Source organism: Monodelphis domestica, chromosome 7, assembly GCF_027887165.1.
Source record: "Monodelphis domestica isolate mMonDom1 chromosome 7, mMonDom1.pri, whole genome shotgun sequence".
Classification (NCBI taxonomy): Eukaryota; Metazoa; Chordata; class Mammalia; order Didelphimorphia; family Didelphidae; genus Monodelphis; species Monodelphis domestica.
In genome coordinates, this window is record NC_077233.1 from 34,404,782 (window position 1) to 34,427,351 (window position 22,570).

A 22,570-nucleotide genomic window follows, 5' to 3' on the forward strand; every position below is an offset into this window, starting at 1 on the left:
GAGATATTTCTGGGGACATCAGAAGATTTCATTTTGTGTCAAACTTTGGTACTTGGCCCAAATCTGGGAAGATTATAATATAGTATAGTATAATGTAATATAAAAAGGTATAGATAAAGTATATCCTAGTAAAGAAACTTCTTTTACTAATGCAGATGTGTTTTGAAACTCAAGAGACTTACAGAAGGATATTTGGCCCTGTCTTTTTTTTTGGTGAACTTTCCATGGAGCACTTAAGAACTGTTTGTGAATTAAGTTGCATTTTAAAAATAAATTTAGAAGTTAATAATTTTCCCAATGCTTGGAGGATTTTAGTCATTCATTTTATTATGCTTATATTGTTATGCTGAATGAACAGTAGGAAGAGATTAACCTGAGTCTCATTAAATGCAAATTCCAAACCCAAGTAAAAGTTGCCTTCCCACTTGGAACAATACATCTCAATAACAGGGTCACTGTCAGTTGTTCAATTAGAGGGTCACAATAAGTTGCTGAATCCTAGTACAACCAACATTTGCATTAAAGATGTCAAAAAAGCATTATTCAAGGCACTGGTTTTGAGAGAAACAAGAGAAATACATATACAATCACAAAACTTAGTTCCATTGTAAGAAAGTGTGGCATCACTAAATTGGTGAAATGCAAAACTACATGAGATGAGTCAACCATGCAAAGCAAAGCAACAGCAGAAAAAAAAATAAAAGCAAGTAAAAAGTCTTACTGTGCAACAAGCTCGTCAAAGTTTTCATCAGGGCAGTATTTTCGAGGACGGCCTCGTTGAATATGGCGGCCACGTTTAAACTCTTCATCATCAACAGTCCAAAAGGACCCAAACTCATCCTCTACTCTGATAAAGCACTTATGCAGGGAGAGGTTGGTGCGAATGGCACCCTGGGACAAGAGCAGCAGCAAAGGAGATGAAGTGGAAACAAAGGGACGCGGGATTGGGGGTAGAACAGACATCAAATACAAGGAAAGGAAAAAGAAAATAAAATGCGATAAGCATAAGCAAATGGTTTGTGAGGGTTAATATGCATTGCCGCCTACAAGCTACTAGCATGTGATGCAACGGACACCAAGCAAGCAGGGTCAGGGAGACTGGTGGGCATACAAACAGTAGTGATGAAATGCTTTTTTGTTCCCTTAACTGAAACAACGTGAAACCGCCTTCTTCGTCTAATGCCGTCTAGCAGCCAAAAGCCTCTACGTGAAACTGTAAGCATGATCCAAGCTAGGCTAAGAAGTTCAAACATGGTGGACATACCCACTGATCTTTTGTGGCCTTCGTTTTTGGAACTCTACTTCATCCACTGTCCATACTGCCCCTTTAACGTTTTCTACTCGCACAAAACACTTGTGAAGACTAAGATTATGACGCACTGCATTCTGCAGCAGGTATAAAAGAGAAAAAATTCAGAATTTTCTATAAGAAAAGGCTTGTCATTGTCCAAAAACAGCAGTAAATTCAGCCTAACAGTTTGCATTTGCAAAATCATCCCATTATCTGCCACCCCCGTGGCCCACTTGTACGTAGTTACAATTTTCTTTTCCAAAGGTGAAAATAAAATCTTAGGACCAAAATTAGGAACCAGTACTTTAGAAATGACCAATGACTAGACTGAAAACAAAGTAAGTAAATTTTTTTCTGTATGCACACCAAGGTTTTACATTACAAAACACATAATAAAACTGTTAACATGTCTTCAAAATAGATGTTAAAACCATGAAATCCTCTCCTAGAAAAAAAAAAGCAGTATTTAAGAGAATAAAGAAAGAAAAATTCTGAGTTAGCAAAATCAGATACTCATTGGTTTTTGGTTTTAGAAATTTATTAGTCTCATATTTATTAAGAAGGACCCCAAGTTTTATTCGAGGGATGAAGCTTTCTCCACATGTTGCTGATCATGTAACTTTCACTTTAAATGGCATTTGCAACTACCACCTCCATACCCACAACTCCCACTCCAACCCATGGACCAGCATCCATCATTAATCCATGTCTTCCCTTAATATACAGAAATAAAAGTTGGCCCTTACTTTTGGCAAGTGACTTACTGAAACAAGTAGGAGCCAAAAGAACACATGGGCAGGGCTCTTGGTGGCAAAATGATGAGATCCCTGCAGCTGATTGCTATTACAGACACATGTTTCTTCCTTATGGTGGAAAGTGCCTTTCTGCTGGTCATTCTTAAGCTAAGATGCTTCTGCTTTGTTATTTAGAAGCTAATTTAAAGCAAAAGAATAAACCATTCATTCCTCTATCTTTCCTTGGATTCAGGATGATGGACAACCAAAATAAAATCCATCTACAATTCAAAGCCATCCCCCTTAGAGATGATATAGAATCCAGTAATGCTGCTTTTCATTTCTCAAAGCCTCTTGGGATAACTTCTTTGGGAGCTGCCTTCAAAGTCTTTGTGGCACATTCTTATTCATACCATCCATGGGGGCAATTCCTCTTGAGAAGGGAATGGGATTTTTTTGAATAGACAAAAGTCATTGATAACCAAGTCTCTAACAAATTAAGCTCTTAGAACACACAAAGTGGAGGACTCCTTGTTCAGGGGCAAATTGGACTAGATGGTCCCTGTGGTTACACCTAATTGTGTTGTCACAGCTCCTCACTGGCTAGGACAAGAAAGTAAAAAAGTTCTTTATTGTCTTGCTACGTGGCTTAGAAACCAGCTTTGTGGACCATTTCTAAATAGGTGGTTGACAGAAACATAGTCCATATAATCATCCAGGAAATCACATCTGGGAAAGGTAAAAGTATCAACAAATTAAAAAAATTTTTTCGGCAAACCAAAGTTCTGATTATACGTGGAATTAATGAATGACAACATAAATAATAATTGAGTGAGGCAGTGAATAGAGTGCTAAACTTGGAGTTAGGAAGATCTGAGTTCAAATCCAGCATCAGAAATTTACTAGCTGTGTGATCCTGGGCAAAGGAACTTAATAGCTCTCTGCATCAGTTCTGTCATTTGTAAAATGTGGGTAATAGTTTCTAAATTCCCAGGGATGTTGTGAGGATAAAATGAGATATTTGTCAAACGCTTTGTAAACTACAAAGTGTTACATATGAAAATACTAGATATATTTTATTCTCAATCATTATCTGATGTTTTAAAGCAATTAACTTCGGTGAAGAAATGTAGAATACTGACTAGTAATGGAAGGAAATTTTTCCCGACAAATACACTGTGGTTGTTTTATCTCAATTTTATGACTACATAGATAAATTTGCAAAGGAAAAATTGAAATTGAGCTAAGGATATGTGTTTTTACACGTACACATATGTTTATATTGCAAACTATCTGAAAGGAATATTTTTTTAAAAAAGATAATAGATACTGAAAATACTGGCTCCTTTCAAATATAACCTTAACTTATTTTGCATCTAAGATGGATAGTAATGTAAATAGGAAATGTGAGCACAATTAAAGGTACATATATTAATTATTCAATCATTTCAACTATGATCACCATTTAATGGTACCTACAATCTACAATTTTTGCAAGGGAAAAAGTTATGTCTGAAAACTTGATTCTAAATACCATGTCAATGTTGAGAAGGGTTTTTTTTTTGTCATTTTCAATTGATCATTTATAATTTAATGAAGTCATTATTTTCCTATTTAGACTTTATATCTTCTTCAGTTTTACACAGGATAGTACTTAACCAAAATTGTAAATCAAGTTCAAAGTTCTTAGGCATGAAGATAAACTTTGTACCAAACTTAACCTCAGATATCACATTTCCTTACTATTGATTCACCAGAAGGCCTATCTATTTAATCTGCAGAACCTACATGATGGTATTCAATAAATCTTATCCATGTTTTATGTCATTTAAATTTAGAAAGTAGTTTCAGAAGTTTTTTGATACAAAACTTTCCACTGGAGATCATTAGGAAACAACAATGGAATAGTTTTATGTATTTTGATTAAAACAAACCATACTTATTTCCTTTTTTGCTTAATTTATTTTTAGATTCTATCATCATTTAAGAAAAAAATAGGGGGAGCTAGGTAGTCCAGTGGATATAGAGAACCAGGCCTAGAGACAAGAGGTTCTGGTTTCAAATCTGTCCTCAGATACTGCCTAGCTATGTGACTCCAGGCAAATCTCTTAATACCAACTGCCTAGCCCTTACGGCTGCTCTTCTGTTTTGGAACTGATATTTAGTATCAATTCTAAGACAGAGGATAAAAGTTAAAAAAGGTGAAAAAAATTTAAATAAAATCCACCATCAGCCTCATCTGAAAGGGATCTCTGGTGTTCAGGGCTAGGAAGGAAGGAAGGAAGGAAGAAAGGAAGGAAGGAAGGAAGGAACAAGGAAAGAAGGAAAGGAGGGAGGAAGGGAAGAAAGACAGATTTGGGAATGGTTGGTGGAGTCCACTGGAACTTTGCTGATCTGTACCCTGAGACTACTTTGCAATTTAAAGGAGATTCTACTGAGGACTCTAGATGGGGCATTCAAAGTGAACTTGCTTCATCTTGAGTTCAATCATATAAACTCACAATCTGATCAAGCTGAATGAGGCCCTGAGAGATCTTTACGAAGAGTTTAATATAATATTCTAATAATTTTTATGTTCTATTTAGAAGGAAAAGGTATTGGTTCAGGGAGGGAAGATGGTAACTATGTCTGAAGCCACTTCACACTGTGAAAGACAAGTCCATCATAGTCCAAAAACAACAACAAAGGCAACTGAAAAACAAATAGCTTAGATTTCATTATTGTGGCTTTTTCCATTCCAAGGGTTAATATTTTTTCCAACCTAATTATAAACCAAAGAGTTGCAGCAAGATGGTAGAATATTTTCTCCAGATATCAATTGGTTGAGAAACAAATTATCCAGTTCCATTAATGACCGTTGTGGGTGAAGGGCTAGAAAAATGAAAGCTTTGTGTAAGAAACAAGGCAAGCCCGATATAACACCCTATTCCTTTATCCTAAGGATTCCAGCTGGAAAGATAGAATTTCACTTCTAAAAGCAATAACCACAGATGAACTGGTATAATCATGGGAGAGAAAGCCAACATTGAGAGGCTTCAATTAGTGCTTTTCAAAGACAGAAGTATTCTGCCAAATCTCAAATCATTCCTGTAGATGAGATCTTTGTGTGTGTGTGTGTGTGTGTGTGTGTGTGTGTGTGTGTGAAAACAAACAATATAGATATAATGCCCTCATGGTGTTACCACCATATCATGTCATCTGTTGGCAGTGTCTATTCTAGACATGGTTAAGAACCAAAGTCAAGTGGGAGGTGTGTGAAAAGGCTTACCTTCCACGTTGCTGCATTACGCCGGAAGTAAGCAAACATTCGGGTGAACCAGTTATAGATTTCATTTAGGGTTAGTTGCTTTTCTGGAGATTCAAGAATAGCCTATGACATGAATAAAAATGGAAGAGAATTTATGACCATTTCAGCACAATCACCACCATACCTTTCTTTGAAAATATTAAACCATTGTGATTGGGAGCAAAAATCCTAAGAAGACTTTCTCAAAACCATCTAAGATTAATGGTTGTATTTAACAGTTCAATAGCAAAATTCAAAATGGAATTATCTAATTGTTTTGAGTTTTTATTTCTGTTTCCTTACAGAAATATTAATTTATTAGTCATTCATAAAGCAGAATCAAAGAGAAATGCAAAACATTTCACTAGCTGATTAAAGCTCAGTAATTATTTAGAGCTCAGATTAATTCTAGGGATCAGAGATTACTGTAGCTTGTGATAATTGACTTGCCATCTTTAAACAGGCTCATTTTCACTGTTGTGTGAAATGAATTTCCTAATAATCACATCGTATTGTAATACTTAATCAAAAGCAATTATGTTATATATTGCAGTTTTAAAAAACCTTATAGAAAAGGTTTGAGCATGCCTGAATACTAAACGGTTTTAAATCTATTTCATCAATATTAGGTATACGTAGACATTTGTGCTTTTGGGGGGTTCTCTTTTGGGGGAATTTACTTACCTGCCTAATTAAAGATGCATATGTAAAGGGTGGTCTAACTTCTGCGTTCTTATAAAATTCTTGGTTCTGCGCGATGTCTGCTAAATAAGAATCATTGGCCTGTTAATTTTCACTTCTACCAAAATAAATGTGCTAGCATGTTTTTTGAAAAAGGCAAATTTCTTAGGAAGAGGAGTAAAGAAGTTACCTGAAGAAATGGGCACATTATATTTATCCGAGTACCGCCTCCTGATGGGTCCCACGTTGTGCATGCTGGTGGTAGTGATGACAGAAGGTCCTTGGGTGACGGGAGTGATGGGTGTAGTAGGGGTAGTAGGAGTATGAGGTAAGCTCTGTGGAGATGCCTCTGATGCTGTTTTGGAGAGTGTGACACTTGATACCAAATTCAACTAGGAAGAAAAGCAAGAAACTCTGTTTGAAAGACCTTCATGACCATTAGAATCTCATTGAAAGCCATTCAGGAATAAGGCAGTGGATGCATATCTAGCTTTATTACTGTGAAGACATCAGCAGAAAAAGAAATCATCAGTGGAGGCCCAAGGGGACTTGCCACCAAAAAAGATAGATTTATCTTTGTTCTACGATATCTTTGATTGGCAAAAAAACAACAATAAAAAGTCATCTCTTTTTTAGTTTGGGGCAAGTTATTGAGACAAGATAAAGAGATGGCTGGGAAATGGATCACTTCTTTTTGTTTATTTTTCTTGTATTTTGAATAGATCTGGAGAGAGAGAAGTGACTAACCACTTAACCCAAGAACTCAGCACACCTTCATTCCCATAAAAGTAAACCTAACAATTCCATTTGAAACCACAATGTACTAAAATCTGTTGACTATAGGATTAAAATCTATAATAAAATGACTGCTGAGACAATTTTGCACATAAGCTTCTCTTTAAAACCCATGACATTTTCACAAAATCATTTCTTCACAATTCCAAGGTATGACTGTATAAAGACCCACATGATAGTATTTACTATGTACATTACTAATTAACATTACAATGATATTCACAGAGGTAGGTGTGTCTCCAGATTTTCAATTTGTTGAATTTGCTAATTTAGCAAACATACATTAAGCATTTTCTTTAGGCTCAGGGCTACTCCGTGGAAGATAAAGACAACAATGAGAGCCCTGGCCCTCAAGGGATTTACATTCTACTGGGTAGACACAACATGATCAAAGATAAGTAAATACCAAGTGGATTTTAAAATAGAAAGCAATTTCAAGAGGGAGAGAACAGCTGGGAAGGAGGGGGCATTTGAGAGGCCTTAGGTGGGCAATGGGACCTGTGTTAAGTATTCAAGAAAGCTGGGAATTCTTTGAGGAAAATAAGAAATAGTGGGCTTGGGCATTTTGTTTTTCTCTTTGGATCTCCACAGCTCAGCAGAGTATCTCAGGCACAAAGTAGGTGTTTCATCAATGCCTGTCCAACAGAATAGAGGCCAAGGGAAGGATTATGCCTTCTGGGCAAAAATGACAGAATGTACAAAGGCCTGGAGGTTGAGGTTGGAATGCTCTGGGACATCCCTAGAAGCCAGGTTTAGCTGGAGCACTGAAGACAAGGTGGTGAAAAGTAACAATGAGAAGGTGTAGGAGGCAAATGAAGAGCTTTAAAAGTCAGGTTAGGCCAGGTAGATCAGGCTGAGAAAGACAAAATATTTTATTACAAATGTTTCAAAGAGGAGCAGACGATCAACTATTTGGATTTTGCTATATCAAAATCTTTTAGCCATTTTCGAATAATTAGTGCCTTGTGGTTATTCCACGGCTTTTTATGTCCACGTGTGTGAGAGATGAAGGAAGGGGTTTTCAAGTTGGCTATTCTGAAAAATGAAAAGGACACCCGGTTTTAAAACTTATAGCTACAAATATATATATGTGTGTGTGTGTGTGTTTATACATATAAAATGCATGTGCATATATATACAGATTACATAATAATAAATATCTAGTAATAGGTATATATAGACTACATAGGTACATATTAAATATATGTATGCATTGTCAACATGGAATCTAGAAGTCCCCAGTTTATTTAGTTTGGAGGTAGAAACGCCAGTTTTGACCTTGTCACAGGAGAGTTTCTCCCTGAGAGAAGGTCCTACTTCACTGGTCTCAGGCTAACAACAGACCTTGAGCTATGCACAGTAGGTAGCATGTCAGTCTCATAAGCCAAAGGTCCTGAGTTCAATCCTCCAAAGGGGGATGTGGTACAATGGGAGAGCCTTCTAAGGCAAAAAGAGGCATCTGCCCGTCTATTGTTAGCCTGAGACCAGTGAAGTAGGACTTTCCCTCAGGGAGGAACTCTCCTGTGACAAGGTCAAAACCTGGGGTCTCTACCTTCAAACTCAATAAACTGGGGACTTCTAGATTCCATGTGGACAGTATATATGCATATATGTGTATGGGTCTGCCCACAGCTAATAAAAAAACCCCAAACACTGGAAACTTGGATGATTTATGCTTTACAGTTTGTAAGATTATCAATTATAGTTGTGTTGAGATCTGCACTGATAGAAGTTCCATACCACTTTCCTAATGAAATCCGTTCCTTGATAGGTTGCTGATAAAATAATTTAGATATAATTTTTTTAAGACCCTTCATAATAAATATAGCTCAGAGAAACAGTTTAACTACATTTCTAGTATCACACCATAATTGAGGGCTATTTGGGGGTGGACCATCTTACTCTTCTGTGATTAAAATTTTTAAAATATGCAAATGTACAAATAGCTCTAAAATAGCCAATTTCTACATCATAAAAAATGCTCAAAAATATATTTGTGGATTCTAATAACATTGGAGAAATAATTAAGACAAAACAAAAATAAAATAGTGAAATTGACAAAAAAAGCAAAAAAACAGGGACTGGTTCTGGAAAAATCACATTGGAATTTTGTAGGAAAAGTTATTAAATTTCTCACATCTTTTAATCCAGAATGTTATGTCCCAAGAAAGTTATAGCCATTAAGAAAAGGCTCACATATACAAAAATATTCATGGCAACAATATCTATAATAGCAAAAAATTAGAAAAAAAAAACAGTTAAGGAAAGACTTAGAATACTCTTGCTCAAGGAAGCTTGACTACAATTTTCGAGAAATGTGGGAAGTCCTATATGAACTGACAGAGTGAAGGAAGCAAAGTCAAAAGAATGACATGTATGAGTTTAAAACAAAACTCAATCTCAGGGCTATTACAAAAAAATTTGAGCCAAGATATGTCACAAATGGTAAAATGAAAAAGTGGAGTTTAACAATGATTGCAATTACTGCACCAAGTAGTCCTATATACTGGTTTGCCATGGCTGTGCTTTTTTGGGGGGGTGTTGGGGTTGGTATTTGTTGCAAATCATCTCACATCAAAACAAAAGGTATCCATTAAAATATTTAGGTCCTGTGCATTTTAATATATTTCCCTATTTTACATTCTCCACAAATAGAATACTAGCTTCTTACTAAACTCCACATTTCTTCTCCAACCTTAGTTCCAATATACCATGTCTGCCTGTTCCCCTTATTCTTAAAATATCTTCCCTATATCCCTCCTTATCTCTGCCTCTCAGAAATCTTCTTTAGTCAAGGCTCAGCTCAGGTGTCAGTTCTTTGGGGAAAATATTCCTTGATTCCTCTCCCCCTACCCAATTAGTACTCCCTTCTTCCTCAAAGTACCTTGGCTATTCATCTATATACATGTTATACATGCAACTCAAATAAAATATCTACTTCTCAAAGTCAGGAGAGAGAGGGACAAACAGACAGACAGACACAGAGACAGAGAGACAGACATAGAGACACAGAGAGACAGAGAGAGAGAGACAGAGAGAGAGAGAGACAGAGAGAGAGAGAGAGAGACAGAGAGAGAGAGAGAGAGAGAGAGAGAGACAGAGAGAGAGAGACAGACAGAGAGAGAGAGAGAGAGAGAGAGAGAGAGAGAGAGAGAGAGAGAGAGAGAGAGAGAGAAAAGTTCATGTTAAATCATGCCTTCAGGAACATAAATATTTATTTGAATGGAAAGATCACACTAATGACCCTCTGTCAAGTAGATCCTTTTGTTTAGGGTAGTTTTCTTACCTGTCCCTCCATTGTACCTTCCCCCCCCCTCCCCACCATTTGCTGGTACATTTCAAATTATCCAACCATAACCTCCTGAAGGGCTTACCCTTGTGATTCAATGGCCTACAATTACCTGATAGCTGGTCAGGGTTAAGGGATAAGACTATGGCAATGGAACAGTGTAAAGCCAACTGACCCCCATAGGGATGTGACCCCTGAGCTTGGCTTCATTAGTACCATATTCAAACAATTGAGCTAGCTTGCCACAGTCCACATAAGCATCAATTCAAGAAAAGCTCTAAAGAAATTAATTCATGAAACCAAAAGCCTCTGCAGATGTGACTGTGCCAGAAGGTCCCTGCTTGGAGCTATTCTGCTTTGAAAAAACATGGCGGCAGACAGATTCCTACAAGGTTAGAGCTCATCTTGTGATTTCCTTAATGATCAGTTAACAAAGTGAACAAATCATTGCCACTTTTAATTTGGCTTATAGGCTTCCCCTTGGAACTAGTTTGTTAGAGAATTTCTAAAAATAAGTTTGCATTTATATTGTTTTTTTTTCCTTTGTAACTTAAAAATAGTATTTGGTGGTTCATAAACCAGTAGTCATTAATAGATTTGGGGAAAAAAGTGACATTAAAAATTAAAATGCTATAAGCATTAGTTTCTATAATGCCATAACATACAGTCCTATCACAGTTCTTAAGGGGGGAAGGGTGGTGGTGGGAGATCAAACCCACTAGATTTTATTTCTGTTGCACAAAATCAAAGCCCACTCACACATCTGATAAGTGCTGGCAAACTTAGAGCATTTTAGGTGTACATGTATAAGAAGAGTTGAGGATTTCTTCCTTTGGAAAAGTCACAGTGATAACATTTTATCCATTTCAAAAGCCCATTTTACTTTATAAAAAGCTTAACACTTGGTCTGCCTCTACTAGAAGACCAAAAAAAAAAATCCCATAAAGGTCAGTATTCTACATTGAAAGAACTGAAACTGGGTAACATTTCTTCAGGCTTTTTAGTACAGGTAGCAACTGGAAATAAATACTGAAAAAGAGGAGAGCGAAGAGGGGACTTTAACAGGCTTGACAAATGACACTGTGATTCACACCCACTGCTGGGCTGCTACTAATAAGCTACAGAGGAAGCAGCCAATCTCAGCTAATTACCAGATAAAATTGTATTGTAAGGACTCTAATTAGGAGATGCTTATGGAGGTGATCTAATGATTAAACGCTGCATTCGAATGACCCCCACCATCAATGTGCAGTGGTGCAAGATGTCACTGGAATATTTTGTAGAAACAGTAATTCTATTTCAAGGAGGGGAGGCAGTAATATTTGTAATAATGGCTATGAGGTAAACTAATTAAAAGACAGTTCCTAGAGGAAGAGTGTGGCTTGGAGCAGCTGTGGCCGTTCCAAAACAAAGTGCCAAATCTCAACAGAGGAGCTGCAGTCAAGTGGAAAATTTCTGCCTGACCTCTGCTCTTGCTATTAATTTGCAGGAAAACTAATGACACATATACATATTCCCACAAAATTGTTCTAATTGCTAATTTGCCAAAGGAGCCCAGTTCCAAATTAAACATGACTACAGTCTGTGAGGAAAAGAACACGAGGCTGGGACTCCAGAATATTGGGGGCTTCCCCTCACATAACAGTGTGAAGTGGACCAACTAACCTACCATGTTAAAGAAATAGTGACCTTATCAATTACTGCCCAAGTTTTACTCCTGCATGTCTGTTTGATGATACTATCAACTTGCTTTGAAGAGGGAACGATCTTATAGGGCTGTGGTCACAGGAAAGAGAAAACTGAGGGTGGGGAAAAGATTAGAAACAGGCTCTGTTTTTATCCCAAACTTCCTTTTTTTAATTAAGGGGTGTCTTTAAAATGTAGACAAAATTAATTATGGAATTAGAACATAAGCACAAATTATGAATAGTGTTGGTTTTGTTGTAATCTTGAAATATTCATCTTAATTGTAAACTATTAAATCTTGATATAATCATCAATTAGAAATGAAAGTGTATGTGCTCAGTTTCTGATTGCAGTCTAGGTTTTAGAAGATAATTATACAGGGGCAAAGAGCAGGAAGGGATTGGACTGGGAGGGTTTCTTTTCCTGATGGAAACCTGATTTTTCTTATTGTGTTCATTTTCTATTTAAAAAGAAGTTGCTATGTTTAGAAAAGTTGGTAACACCTAATATTTTGTTTGCAGCAGTTTCCATCGTGTGGTGATTTCAGCTTAAGATAGCTTCTCTGAAACATCGAGAGATCTGTGGCACTAAAATTTGCTGAAGAGACTTTAAGTTTTATTATTTTCATTCCTATTAAGAAAGTTATTTGGGGGGAGACAGCTTCTCTCCTGGCAGTTCAACTGCTAAATAACACACAAGAAAACATTAACTGGTAGATTATTTCCATAAACTATGCAGACTGTATCAACCTTAGATAGCAGACTTAATATTTTTTATTAATCTTTGCTGCTAAACAATGATCTTGTTTCCCTTTTAAAGATGATGTGTGAGTCACTAACAATTTTCCTAAATGAACCAGTGAGGCAAGCCCTTGACAGAAATGGACTTTTAAGTGGCTCTATAAGGAGCTACTTTTATTTTTGTTTGTGTTCATTTTGTGTCTTTGAGGAAAACAGCATCTGGGAACAAAAGATGAGGCTGGAACCCAAATACCGAGTGTCCTAATTGTACAGAATAGTAGGACAGCATGGTCGATTTGGGAAAACAGCTTGTCTGCCATCAGTACCGCTGGTCAGATCAGCGCTAAAGCCTATGCTGTAACTGCTGATGATGTGTGGACATTCATCACTTTTCTTCAAAGAGGGTTCTAAAGACAGCAGGGGAGTTACCACATGGAGGGGAGGGCAGTGCAGTGGGTGGTGGCCTAAGGCTTTGTCAAGAGATGGTGTCTTCCTTGAGGATTTCAGCCTGGACATGTTGCTATATTTGATGCTGGCTCTGGCAAGGAATAATCATTTAGCAGGTGTTGTTATTGGCAGTGATACTAAAGAAACCTAAGTTGAGGAGTGGGACTTAATGAAAACCAGTATATAAAAATGACTTTGGGGTGCTGTATTTGGGAATCTCTTTTCATTGCTGTATAACATTATTTTTCAAACTATAAAGTATAGTTACAGTAACTAGAATTCTCAGTCATTACTTCAACAGTTAAAAGGTTTTTTGGATACTTTGTTTTTACAGTTGCTAAAAACACTTTCCAAACAGTCCTAATTGCTACGGTGGAGTAAAAGAAAATACATAAAAAAGGAATATCTAACAGGGCATTTCATTTAAAATGTGCGTGCTCCTGTAAATGTTTTATGTCAATTTCATAAAGATGGATGTACTACCAGGTACACATAATTACTTGTCCACTGCTAGAAAAGAATGCTATTTTCCCCCTTGGACAGGGAGTTGTTCTTTTATGTTAAGTAACATTCCAAAGCCGACTGCAACTTTAACCAATATTAGAGAATATCATTTATAGTTTTTCTGACAGCCATGTCCACTGAAAGGATATTTTTACAATTAGTGATTGGGAGCAATTCAAAATGCAAGGATGATTAGATGTTGTTAATTGTATTGTGGATAATGCTGGGGAAATGTAGTAGTAGATTATAACTTGATGATGCATTTACTTTGAAGGAGCTGAATGTGAAATTCTGTGAGGTAAAGAGGGAACCATTCACCTCCCAACAAGAGGCAGTTAGGTTTCTTTCATTTGACCTGAAAATGTAACTGCATTAAGAGCTTTTATGATCAACATACATCAACCAAATTTGTTACAATACTTAAAAAAAATATCTTAGTGTGAATTTTAGAGTCAGAATCTCAGGGGTGACAAGAACGTTTGAATTCAACTAATCCAACCTCTTGGAAGCATAAACCTTCCCCTACAACATCTTATCTCTCTGTGTATGAATACCTCCAGTGAAAAAGTTTTGATCTCCTCTCAATGGATCAGAGCAGAAAAACTCAAAACAGTGGAATTCTTTCTAACTGTGTACACACATGCAGCAACAAAGTTTCTTCCAAAGAATATTTTGCCTGTCCCAACAACTCTTGCTATATATCCTAGGGAAAGATCAAATGTCCTTCCATGTATGGGCAATGCTTGAGAAATAGGCAAGCTCCTCTTAGAAACTCCTAACCCCTCTTCCCCTTCAGCCTTAAGGTGTTTTTTTTTCCTTTCCTCTTCCCTTTTCCTTGAAATTTCAAGTGTTCCAAATTCTCCCATGACTTAACAAAAACCTCTGACATGAGTCACTTATACACAAGTATAAATATGTTCCCCTCTTAAGTGTATTTTTCATTTAAAGCCTTATTCCTATACTCTGGGAATTGAAGGGTTTTATTCTCAATTGGGAAATTTGTAAAGAACAAGCAGGGAGCTAGAGGCAGCGTTATGGAGGATTGAAGGTCCCCTCCTTAGGGAGCTGAGGGTAGGTGCCCTGAGAGCAGGGCCTGGTTTGGTTTGGTCTCTGTAACCCAAATCATCAACCACAATTCCTGGGATTAGGAAAGTAGAAACTGAATAAATGCTTGATGAATTGAATTGAAAACTTATCGTGCCAATTCAACACGCTTGGGATTAAAAAAGCTGACCCTACTTCCAAGGGACAGACTTTGTAACAAAGCATATCATTTAACATGACTAGATTTGAAAAACTGTACCTGTACACTAGGGCAGTAGCCTTGCTGCAATAGGTTGTGCAAAAAAGAAGTCCAGGATCTACTGCTCTTCAGAGTACCCCGAAGTGCTAAAGCAACTTAATATGATGCTATTAAATGAGGGACAACTACACAACTGACCAGGACAATTGGCAAAAGTTGGGCAAATGACATTCCTTTCAAAATAAGAATCTTGACTTTTTTTTTTCACATAGTGACTGAGAAGTAAAACAAATCCCCCCCCCCAAAAAAAAACAGCATAAAAATCCTATATCTAGAAATAGAAAAAATAATTTTTAGTAAACTATCCTGACACTGGATAGGCCATAACATGAAAGTCCACATGTTCTGCTGGGTTTGAATCATTCATAAAGAATGATTTAAAATGAAGAGATACACAGAAGAACACTAATTCTGACCTACCTCTAGTATTCTATTATTTAGGGAGGAATAAATTAGCTCCTTATGAAAGTTCCAGCCAACAGACATGGTCACCAGATATCCTTGGAACCACGAAGTTAAAAGAATTGGGAGTTTGCAGGGTATGCGTATTTTTTTCACAAGGTAGACAAAATTTATGCAAAATACTATACTTCTACATTTTATAATTAATTTCCAGATGCTTCAGCTATACATATTTTAATAATTTCTGATTTATAAGATGGTATCTATAATAAAATTTTCTATTTTTCAATAAATGAAAAGAAGGCAGTTTCAATCCAACAACAGAATGTCACACAATATAGGCCTGTCAGGCACCAATTTTTACTTCTAACATGTAAGTTAAAGGATAAGGAATTTATAATGCTGCCTGTGAAGGAAACCACTTTTCATATACAAATGTGATCTTTTTTTTTTCAAAGGGTAATACAACAGTACATTTACATAAACTAATCCAAACAATCTATGTATTTGACAATGGCAAACCTCACACAGACTGCCTATTGTTGGTTTACATCTTGGAGTTCTTTATGTTGGCTTGTAACACTGCTCTGGCTGTCAAAGGCTTGACTTGGACTCTAAATAAATGGTTATAGAAGTGCTGTGCAGCGATATTGGACTTCTTTGCAAAAGAAAACCTGCTGTGTATGAATTCAAAAGCTATTAATTTTTCAGTCAAAAATATTCGTGCCTATTTCTTTTAATAAAGAAACACTGTGCTGAGCAACTGAGAGATAATGTTGACTAGTGGTACAGAATTTTCAATAGAGCAGTTAAAAATAAATTTAGTAGGAGGTCCCCATCAAAGCTATAATTTTCTAGAATGTAAAACATTTTTTTAATACCAATCAAGACAAACCTTCTTTCCCTGTTCATTTTTTTTTCAGCTGCCATTCCCTGTTTATTGGCTGCTTAACACTAGTCTTCATGGCGACACCAACTGGTATTTTTGTAGCCGATTTCATTAAAGTAGGCTTGCATATGGTGCTGCCTGCCAATACTCTCAACTGATCACTAGTTGAGCAATTCATGACTCCTTGCAATTCCTTCTCTTTAGTTTTTAAATCCCTCCTTCCTGAGGGGGTGCTGATGCTTGGAGAGGTCCCTGTGCCTAGCCTGTGTTTTGAGATCCAAGTATCATTTTGCCATTGTTATTTTTAATCCACCTGGAAAGACAGAAACTAAATTCTGTTCCCTCCTCCATGTTGCTAGGTCTATATACACAGGTCCATCACAGAAGGAAACATCTACCTGCGGACTAGAATGATTTGAAGATTTTCAGATAGTTCCCTGGCAAGGAGTTTCCTTTGTGACTGGTCGAACTCATCTGACAAAAGGTCACCCAAGTAATTTCAGGGTTTAATGAATTTGCTTCACTGGGTTCATGTTATTCCCAGGTCCCTTCCTCAAAGAAGTTCTGTGACCAAGAGTGTTGACTGGATTCCACACATTTCAAGTTGGGGAGCTGTTTTCCAGGAGCCTACGCATCACTTTTGCAGCCATTTATTATAGAATACATGGAAATGGAGGATTCTTTTCTAGTAAAAATGGATATACGGAGTGTTTAATGATTTTATGTTCTATATCTCTGTAATGTGTTCTGTTTCAGACATTAATTTTGTCTGCCAACTGCATCTTGGCAGGCTACCATATTTGCTGGGTTAATAGTCTGACTCCGTTTTATTTCTATCACCATAAATCATACATATATGGGTGTGTGTTTGCTTTATTTATAGAAAAAAATCAGTCAAAACAGATAAACCAATACTTTGCCATTATGCTGCATCATTGCATATTGATTAAAATTGCTAGTACTAACTATAGATTGTCAACGCTCAATTAATTTTCACACAGTGACTCAAGGCAAAAATCAAATAAAGGCAGTGTACCTTTAAATCTGACAAATCTTAAAATCAAGAACCAAAGCACTCTCCATTTTGAATAATCAGTTAAAACTGCTAGGAAATCTTAAAGAAATATACAAATATGGGAAGCACAACCATTAAAGTAACAACTTGCAATATGAGATGAGGTCCAAGAAAGAGCTTTTGGTTAAGCTATTGTCATTCAGGATTCATGCCAACTACGTATCCTCAGAAGACAATAGGCTTTTATAGAATATTATCTGCTTATCCATGATGGTTGATCACTGTGAGGTCCCTTTCAGTTTAATTCTCTTGCACAGACTGTCCCCTTTGCCTGGAATGAATCCCCTTTCTCACCTCCTGCTCTTAGAAGCTACACTTTTCAATTCAACTCAGATCAAATGTCATATCCTGCATGAGGTATATAACTGAGGCCCCTGTATATGTGAATGCCCTTTGTCTACTACAGAAATGCCCTTGCAGGCTCAGAGAATCATAGATGGAAGCTAAAAAGGTCCTTAGAAACTTTTAAATTTGAACCTCATTTTAGAGATAAAGAAACTGAGGCTAGAGAAGTTAAGAAATTTGCCCAAAGTCAAACAGTCATTGGACTCAAGAGTCAGTTCCCTTTGCCTGGAAACACAGTATCATTAAAATGCTTGTTCAATTAATGGGAAAAAACCAAAACCAAAACTGAGGTAAGAAATGCCAATTCTTTCCAATCAGCCAGAGGTTACATCTCCTAGTCTTCTATCATTTGATCAGAGAGAGGCAATTTCTTTAATTCTTTGATACTTTTCTAAAGTGGAAAATGCTTCTTTGAGGTTATCAGCCCTCACACTGGTACTACTTACAGGCTGAGGGGTGGCTTTGGGTTCAGTTGACTTCACATGGAGGTGGGTCATCATTGCTTGTAGGCGCTCTTTGTCTTTTGCAAGCTAGAGGAAGAGGATAGAGAAGAAATGCCATTATTTTTATGAATAAGACACATGATGATTTTAACATCCTCAATGATGCTTATTTCTAATTAAACTGTTGGCACCACAGCACATGACCAAACAGTTTTTATTGCTTAATTGTTTTGAAATCTATATGTCTATTGCCAAACTAAAACTAATTTGTGATGCCCGGTGTATTTCTCAATACAAAATGCATTAGGCTCTTAACTAGGGAGCTCTAGACCTGCTGGCACCAAGGGGTTCACTGTAGCACTGACAGCTAGAAGACAACAGTGAATCATGTCTATTAACCGATCCTACTCAGGGAAAAGCCAAAGGAAAATGAGTTATGCAGCTAAATCTCATAAATTCTTTGTTGCAATAGTAAAACCCAGACACACAGACACATATACCCAGACAAATGAACACAGTTTATGCAAAATTAACCTCGACTTTGTTATACATAGCCTAAAACTGTGGTGGAGTACTAGGATATTCAAGGAGTGTGAGGGCAAATATTTTCTCCTCAAAGAAACCACACTACAACTAACAACAGTGCACACACAGAATGTCAGGTCTCCCCTTGGAATGAAGTTGGATGAAGCTCGTTTTGTCAAAATTCCAAGCCCCTCATATTCTTTCATCTAGCCAGGATGTAATTTTCTCCGAAAAGAAAAGGAATTTTTCAGCTCTCTGCAAATAGTAGGAGCTCACTAAATATTTGTTGAATGATTTCCCCCTCCCCACTAAGAATAGGCCTTGGGGGCAGATGTGCTCCTAACGTATTTTGATAGACCAAGAAGAGATCTGGCAAAAGGAGCTGGGGAAAATCTTCTAGTGCCTTATTGCAGGGAGAAATTAAAAGTACATGAAAGAAGATGATAAAAGAATGACTAAGGAAAAGGTAAGGAGCAGACTTAGACCCACTGAGCCGATTCTACAAAAATGGTGAGAAAAAAGCCCGAGTTGCTCATTTGTTTTGAAAAGGGAAGTGATATTCTAGTGCTGCTTGGTCTATGAGTAGAAGAAATGCATCAAGGCTGGATGGGGCCTCAATTTTTGGACAAGGAATTTTTGTGCTGTCATAAAATTCAATTTTAAAATTGTTGAGACCAGAAGCAAAAGAGAGTAGAGAAGGTTTTTGTCTTATTTGATCCTAACTGGTTGGCCCATTCCAAACCATATAACATTAGTTCCCCCCCACCCCCTTGTAGTTCAGGGAGAAATAAAAAGCCTTAGAGTCTTAGCATTTATCTTTCAACAAACAGGAAATGAAAATGTTACCATATTAGGAACAACTTGATGTCACTCATGCTCTGTTCTCTAGCAAGTTATTGAACAGCCAAAGGAAAAGATGTTCACAATACATAATACTAAAGGAATGTGAGGTTTCCAACAGTGATTCAGCGAGAACAATTAAAATGTCAGGAATGAAGGTTTTTCTGCAGGAGTATTTTGTTTCATATGTAAGCTTCTCTAGATTTGGGACAAAAATATTTGACGTGGCTAGGTTTATGTAAGCCTACATATTAGTAATTAAGTGGGAAACACTGAGGGACATAAATACCACTAAAAAAGTTTATTTACAATACTAAAAAAATCTTTTCTTTAAAAAATGAAGATTCTTTTCCTAAAAAGTAGGATGGAGAAAGATTGGGACTAGATCCATGATTTCACTGTTATAAGGAGTCTTATAGGAAGAAACTCTCTTTACCAAAGGTGGTCAAACTCCATATAACTGATGGTCTGAGAGAGGTGTTAAGGGTAGTGAGAGATAAAGTGACCTGCTGAGCAAAGGTCACATATCCAAAAACTCTAAGAGAAGACTTGAACCTGAGTCTTCTTGTCTTAAAGGCCAGGTCTTAATCTGCTATGTCATATTGCCTCTTATATTGACTAGAAAGAGGCCCGAATTTTAAAATCAATATATGGGACTAATTAGAGTACTGAATTTATTTATATATTAACTAATAAAGTGCCCTGGCTCTCTTCAAGTTTCAGCTAAAATCCCATCTTCTACAAGAAACCTCTCCTAGACCCCCTTAATGTTAGTGCCATCCCTCTAATATTCCCTCCAAATTCTCCTCTTTGGTTGTCCAAGGTTGCTGTCATTCACATTAAATTATGAACGCTGTCAAGGCAGAGACAGTTTTTACCTTTCTCTGTATCTATAGTACCTAGCATATATTAAGGGCTTAATAAAAGCTTTTTGACTTGGTACATGTTGAATCTGGTCAATAGACTGTAAGCACCTTGAAGACAGGACCTATTTTTCATTTTGCCTTTGTATCCCCAGTACAAGTGGTAGGAACTTAAGTAAATGTTTGTTTTAGTAACACATCATACTCCCATTAAACTTGGATTAGCCTTGGAGTCAGGGGTGACAAGTGACAGAAGTAGGCTAAATGGAAATGTGTTGCTATTGTTTAGGGCCATATTCAAAGCCAAAGCTGTAATTAGGGTAGTTAGGGTAGACTACTGGGTCTTTGTTCCAGGATGGAAACTTCAGGGCATGCCAACTACATTGGTTTGAAAGTGTTTCCTATTGTACCCATTCTTATTCTAAGGTCAAGCATGGCAAGAAATGGAAGGGGCTTCATGATGGGGAATACTTTCTTTGCTTCTTCAGGGTGCCCAGGAAGCTTACACTTTGTGTAATAAGTTCCAATAGCATCCCAAATCAACCATTGCCCAAAGTGCAGGAATGGCTGGGTCCAGCTCTGTTAAAATTACTGGCCCTTTTTCACAGGGAACAGATAACACTTATTCATTTCAGTGATTTCCCTTTCTTACCCCCCCCCTTCCCCCTATAAAAAGCTTGCTTTGTGAATAGTTGTTTGTATGTGGTCTCTTTTATTAAGAGTGTAAAGCTCCTTGAGGGCAGACTGACTTTTGTCCTTTTTTTAGTACTCAGCACAGTTTCTGGCACATGGTAGGTGTTTAATAAAAATGTTACTGAACTGAAATTGAATTGATTGTTCCATTTTCAGATGGTTTCACCTCAGTTTTACCTCTTGCACTGTGTTTTAGTCATTTTATTGCCCCATATTTCTTATGAGCAAGAGCAAAAAGTGCAACACATTAATGGATATTCTTAATGGCTGGGAGCTTTGGCAAGGTAAAATATTTCATGAAGTTAGTTTAAATAAAAATTACTTTACATTCTTGAAGTTTGTTCCAGAATTTTAATGGCCAATGTCATTCTTATCTCTCACCCATTACAATTTCCAAAAGAATTACCAGCATGGAATGGTAGAAAGAACATTAGAACAAGGGTCAGGGGACCCAAGAGTGAGACCCAAGCCAGCCACTTATTGGCAATTTGGAACTATTAAATTGGTGTCTCAGAGCCTTCCCTTTTCATCTGTAGAATGGGGATGATACATGCACTTGTGACCGCATGAACTTGTTATAAAAAAGTGCTTCGTAAATGAAAACTCTTGAAAATGGGGTCTTCTCTAATTTGGTATTGCAAGGCTCCACTTTTACATTAATTACTGATTGATGGTAATAATATCACCTAAATGTACAATTTTGGAATAAGCTCTACCCACGCTACCAATATCACAGCTTATCTCTACATATATGTATATATGCTACATTGGGAAAGTACTTTGAATTTGAGAAAAAAAAGATTTTCCTTTTTTTTTATCTTATTGAATTCCCACAACCAAACAAACTAAGCAGTTCTACTCTTTTACTATGTTTGGAATCATTGGAGTAAGAGAATGTGAACAAAAGATCTTTAGTAAAAATACTTGAGTGCCTTCATAACCATAAATTCCAAGAAAAGAGGACAGGAACAGACACAGTGAAAACATCATTCATTTACCTTACTTGACTTTCAATGGGGGAATTAAAAAAATAATAATATAAATGTCAAGATGCCCATTTCTTGTCAAAGACAGACAGAATATAGGAAACGAAAAGACCACTGAGAGAATGAAATGTTCTGGTAGCATGTGGAAAGCCTGTGTTTATGATTTTATTTAGTGTGTGTAAATATATAAACTCATATACATACACACACATGTACATATATATGTATAAAGAGAGAATAAACATTTTTTTCTGATAAGACTACTAGCTTTCACTAGTCAGATACTTCTTTCTCAGTGGGATCTCAGAATCCTGTCTCCTTTGGGTGACATCCTTCTCTTGAAGCCTTTCTTATTCCTCTCTTTCATTCACTGATTCTTTCTCTTTTCAATTCTCTTTGACCTTTACTTATTTGAGTAAAGACTGTATTTCTGTGATAGGATATAAGCACCTTGAAGTGAGAGACTATGCCATTTGTTCCTTCAATCACCAACCCTTTGTATTAATAAAAATGTATGTGTTAATAAAAATCTCTTGTTAAACTTAACTGTCAGTAATTGTAGGCACATTCTCATTAAGGAATAATTGAGGGGGCAGTTAGGTGGCTCATTTGATAGAGTCAGATTAGAGATGGGAGGTCTTGGGTTCAAATCTGACCTTAAAAACTTCCTACCTGTGTGACCCTAGGCAACTCACTTAATCCTAGTTACCCAACCCTTTCCACTCTTCTGCCCTGGAACAAATGTACAATATA

General features: G+C 36.8%; 1 protein-coding gene across 21 annotated transcripts in view; it reads right to left on the reverse strand.

The window, feature by feature from the left end:
* Positions 1-22,570, reverse strand: part of FOXP1 (forkhead box P1) — a 661,259-nt gene that overhangs the window by 15,125 nt on the left and 623,564 nt on the right. For 14 of the 21 annotated variants that reach the window (XM_056804416.1, XM_007500086.3, XM_056804415.1 and 11 more), the window contains 5 exons: positions 17,914-17,997; positions 6,183-6,384; positions 5,996-6,075; positions 5,294-5,395; positions 1,265-1,386 (listed from right to left, as the gene is read on the reverse strand). In XM_056804416.1, the coding sequence (XP_056660394.1) occupies positions 1,265-1,386; positions 5,294-5,395; positions 5,996-6,075; positions 6,183-6,384; positions 17,914-17,997 (590 nt within the window). The remainder of the gene's footprint in view (positions 1-1,264; positions 1,387-5,293; positions 5,396-5,995; positions 6,076-6,182; positions 6,385-17,913; positions 17,998-22,570) is intronic. The other 7 variants (XM_056804414.1, XM_016424445.2, XM_056804412.1 and 4 more) reach the window with 1 other exon arrangement.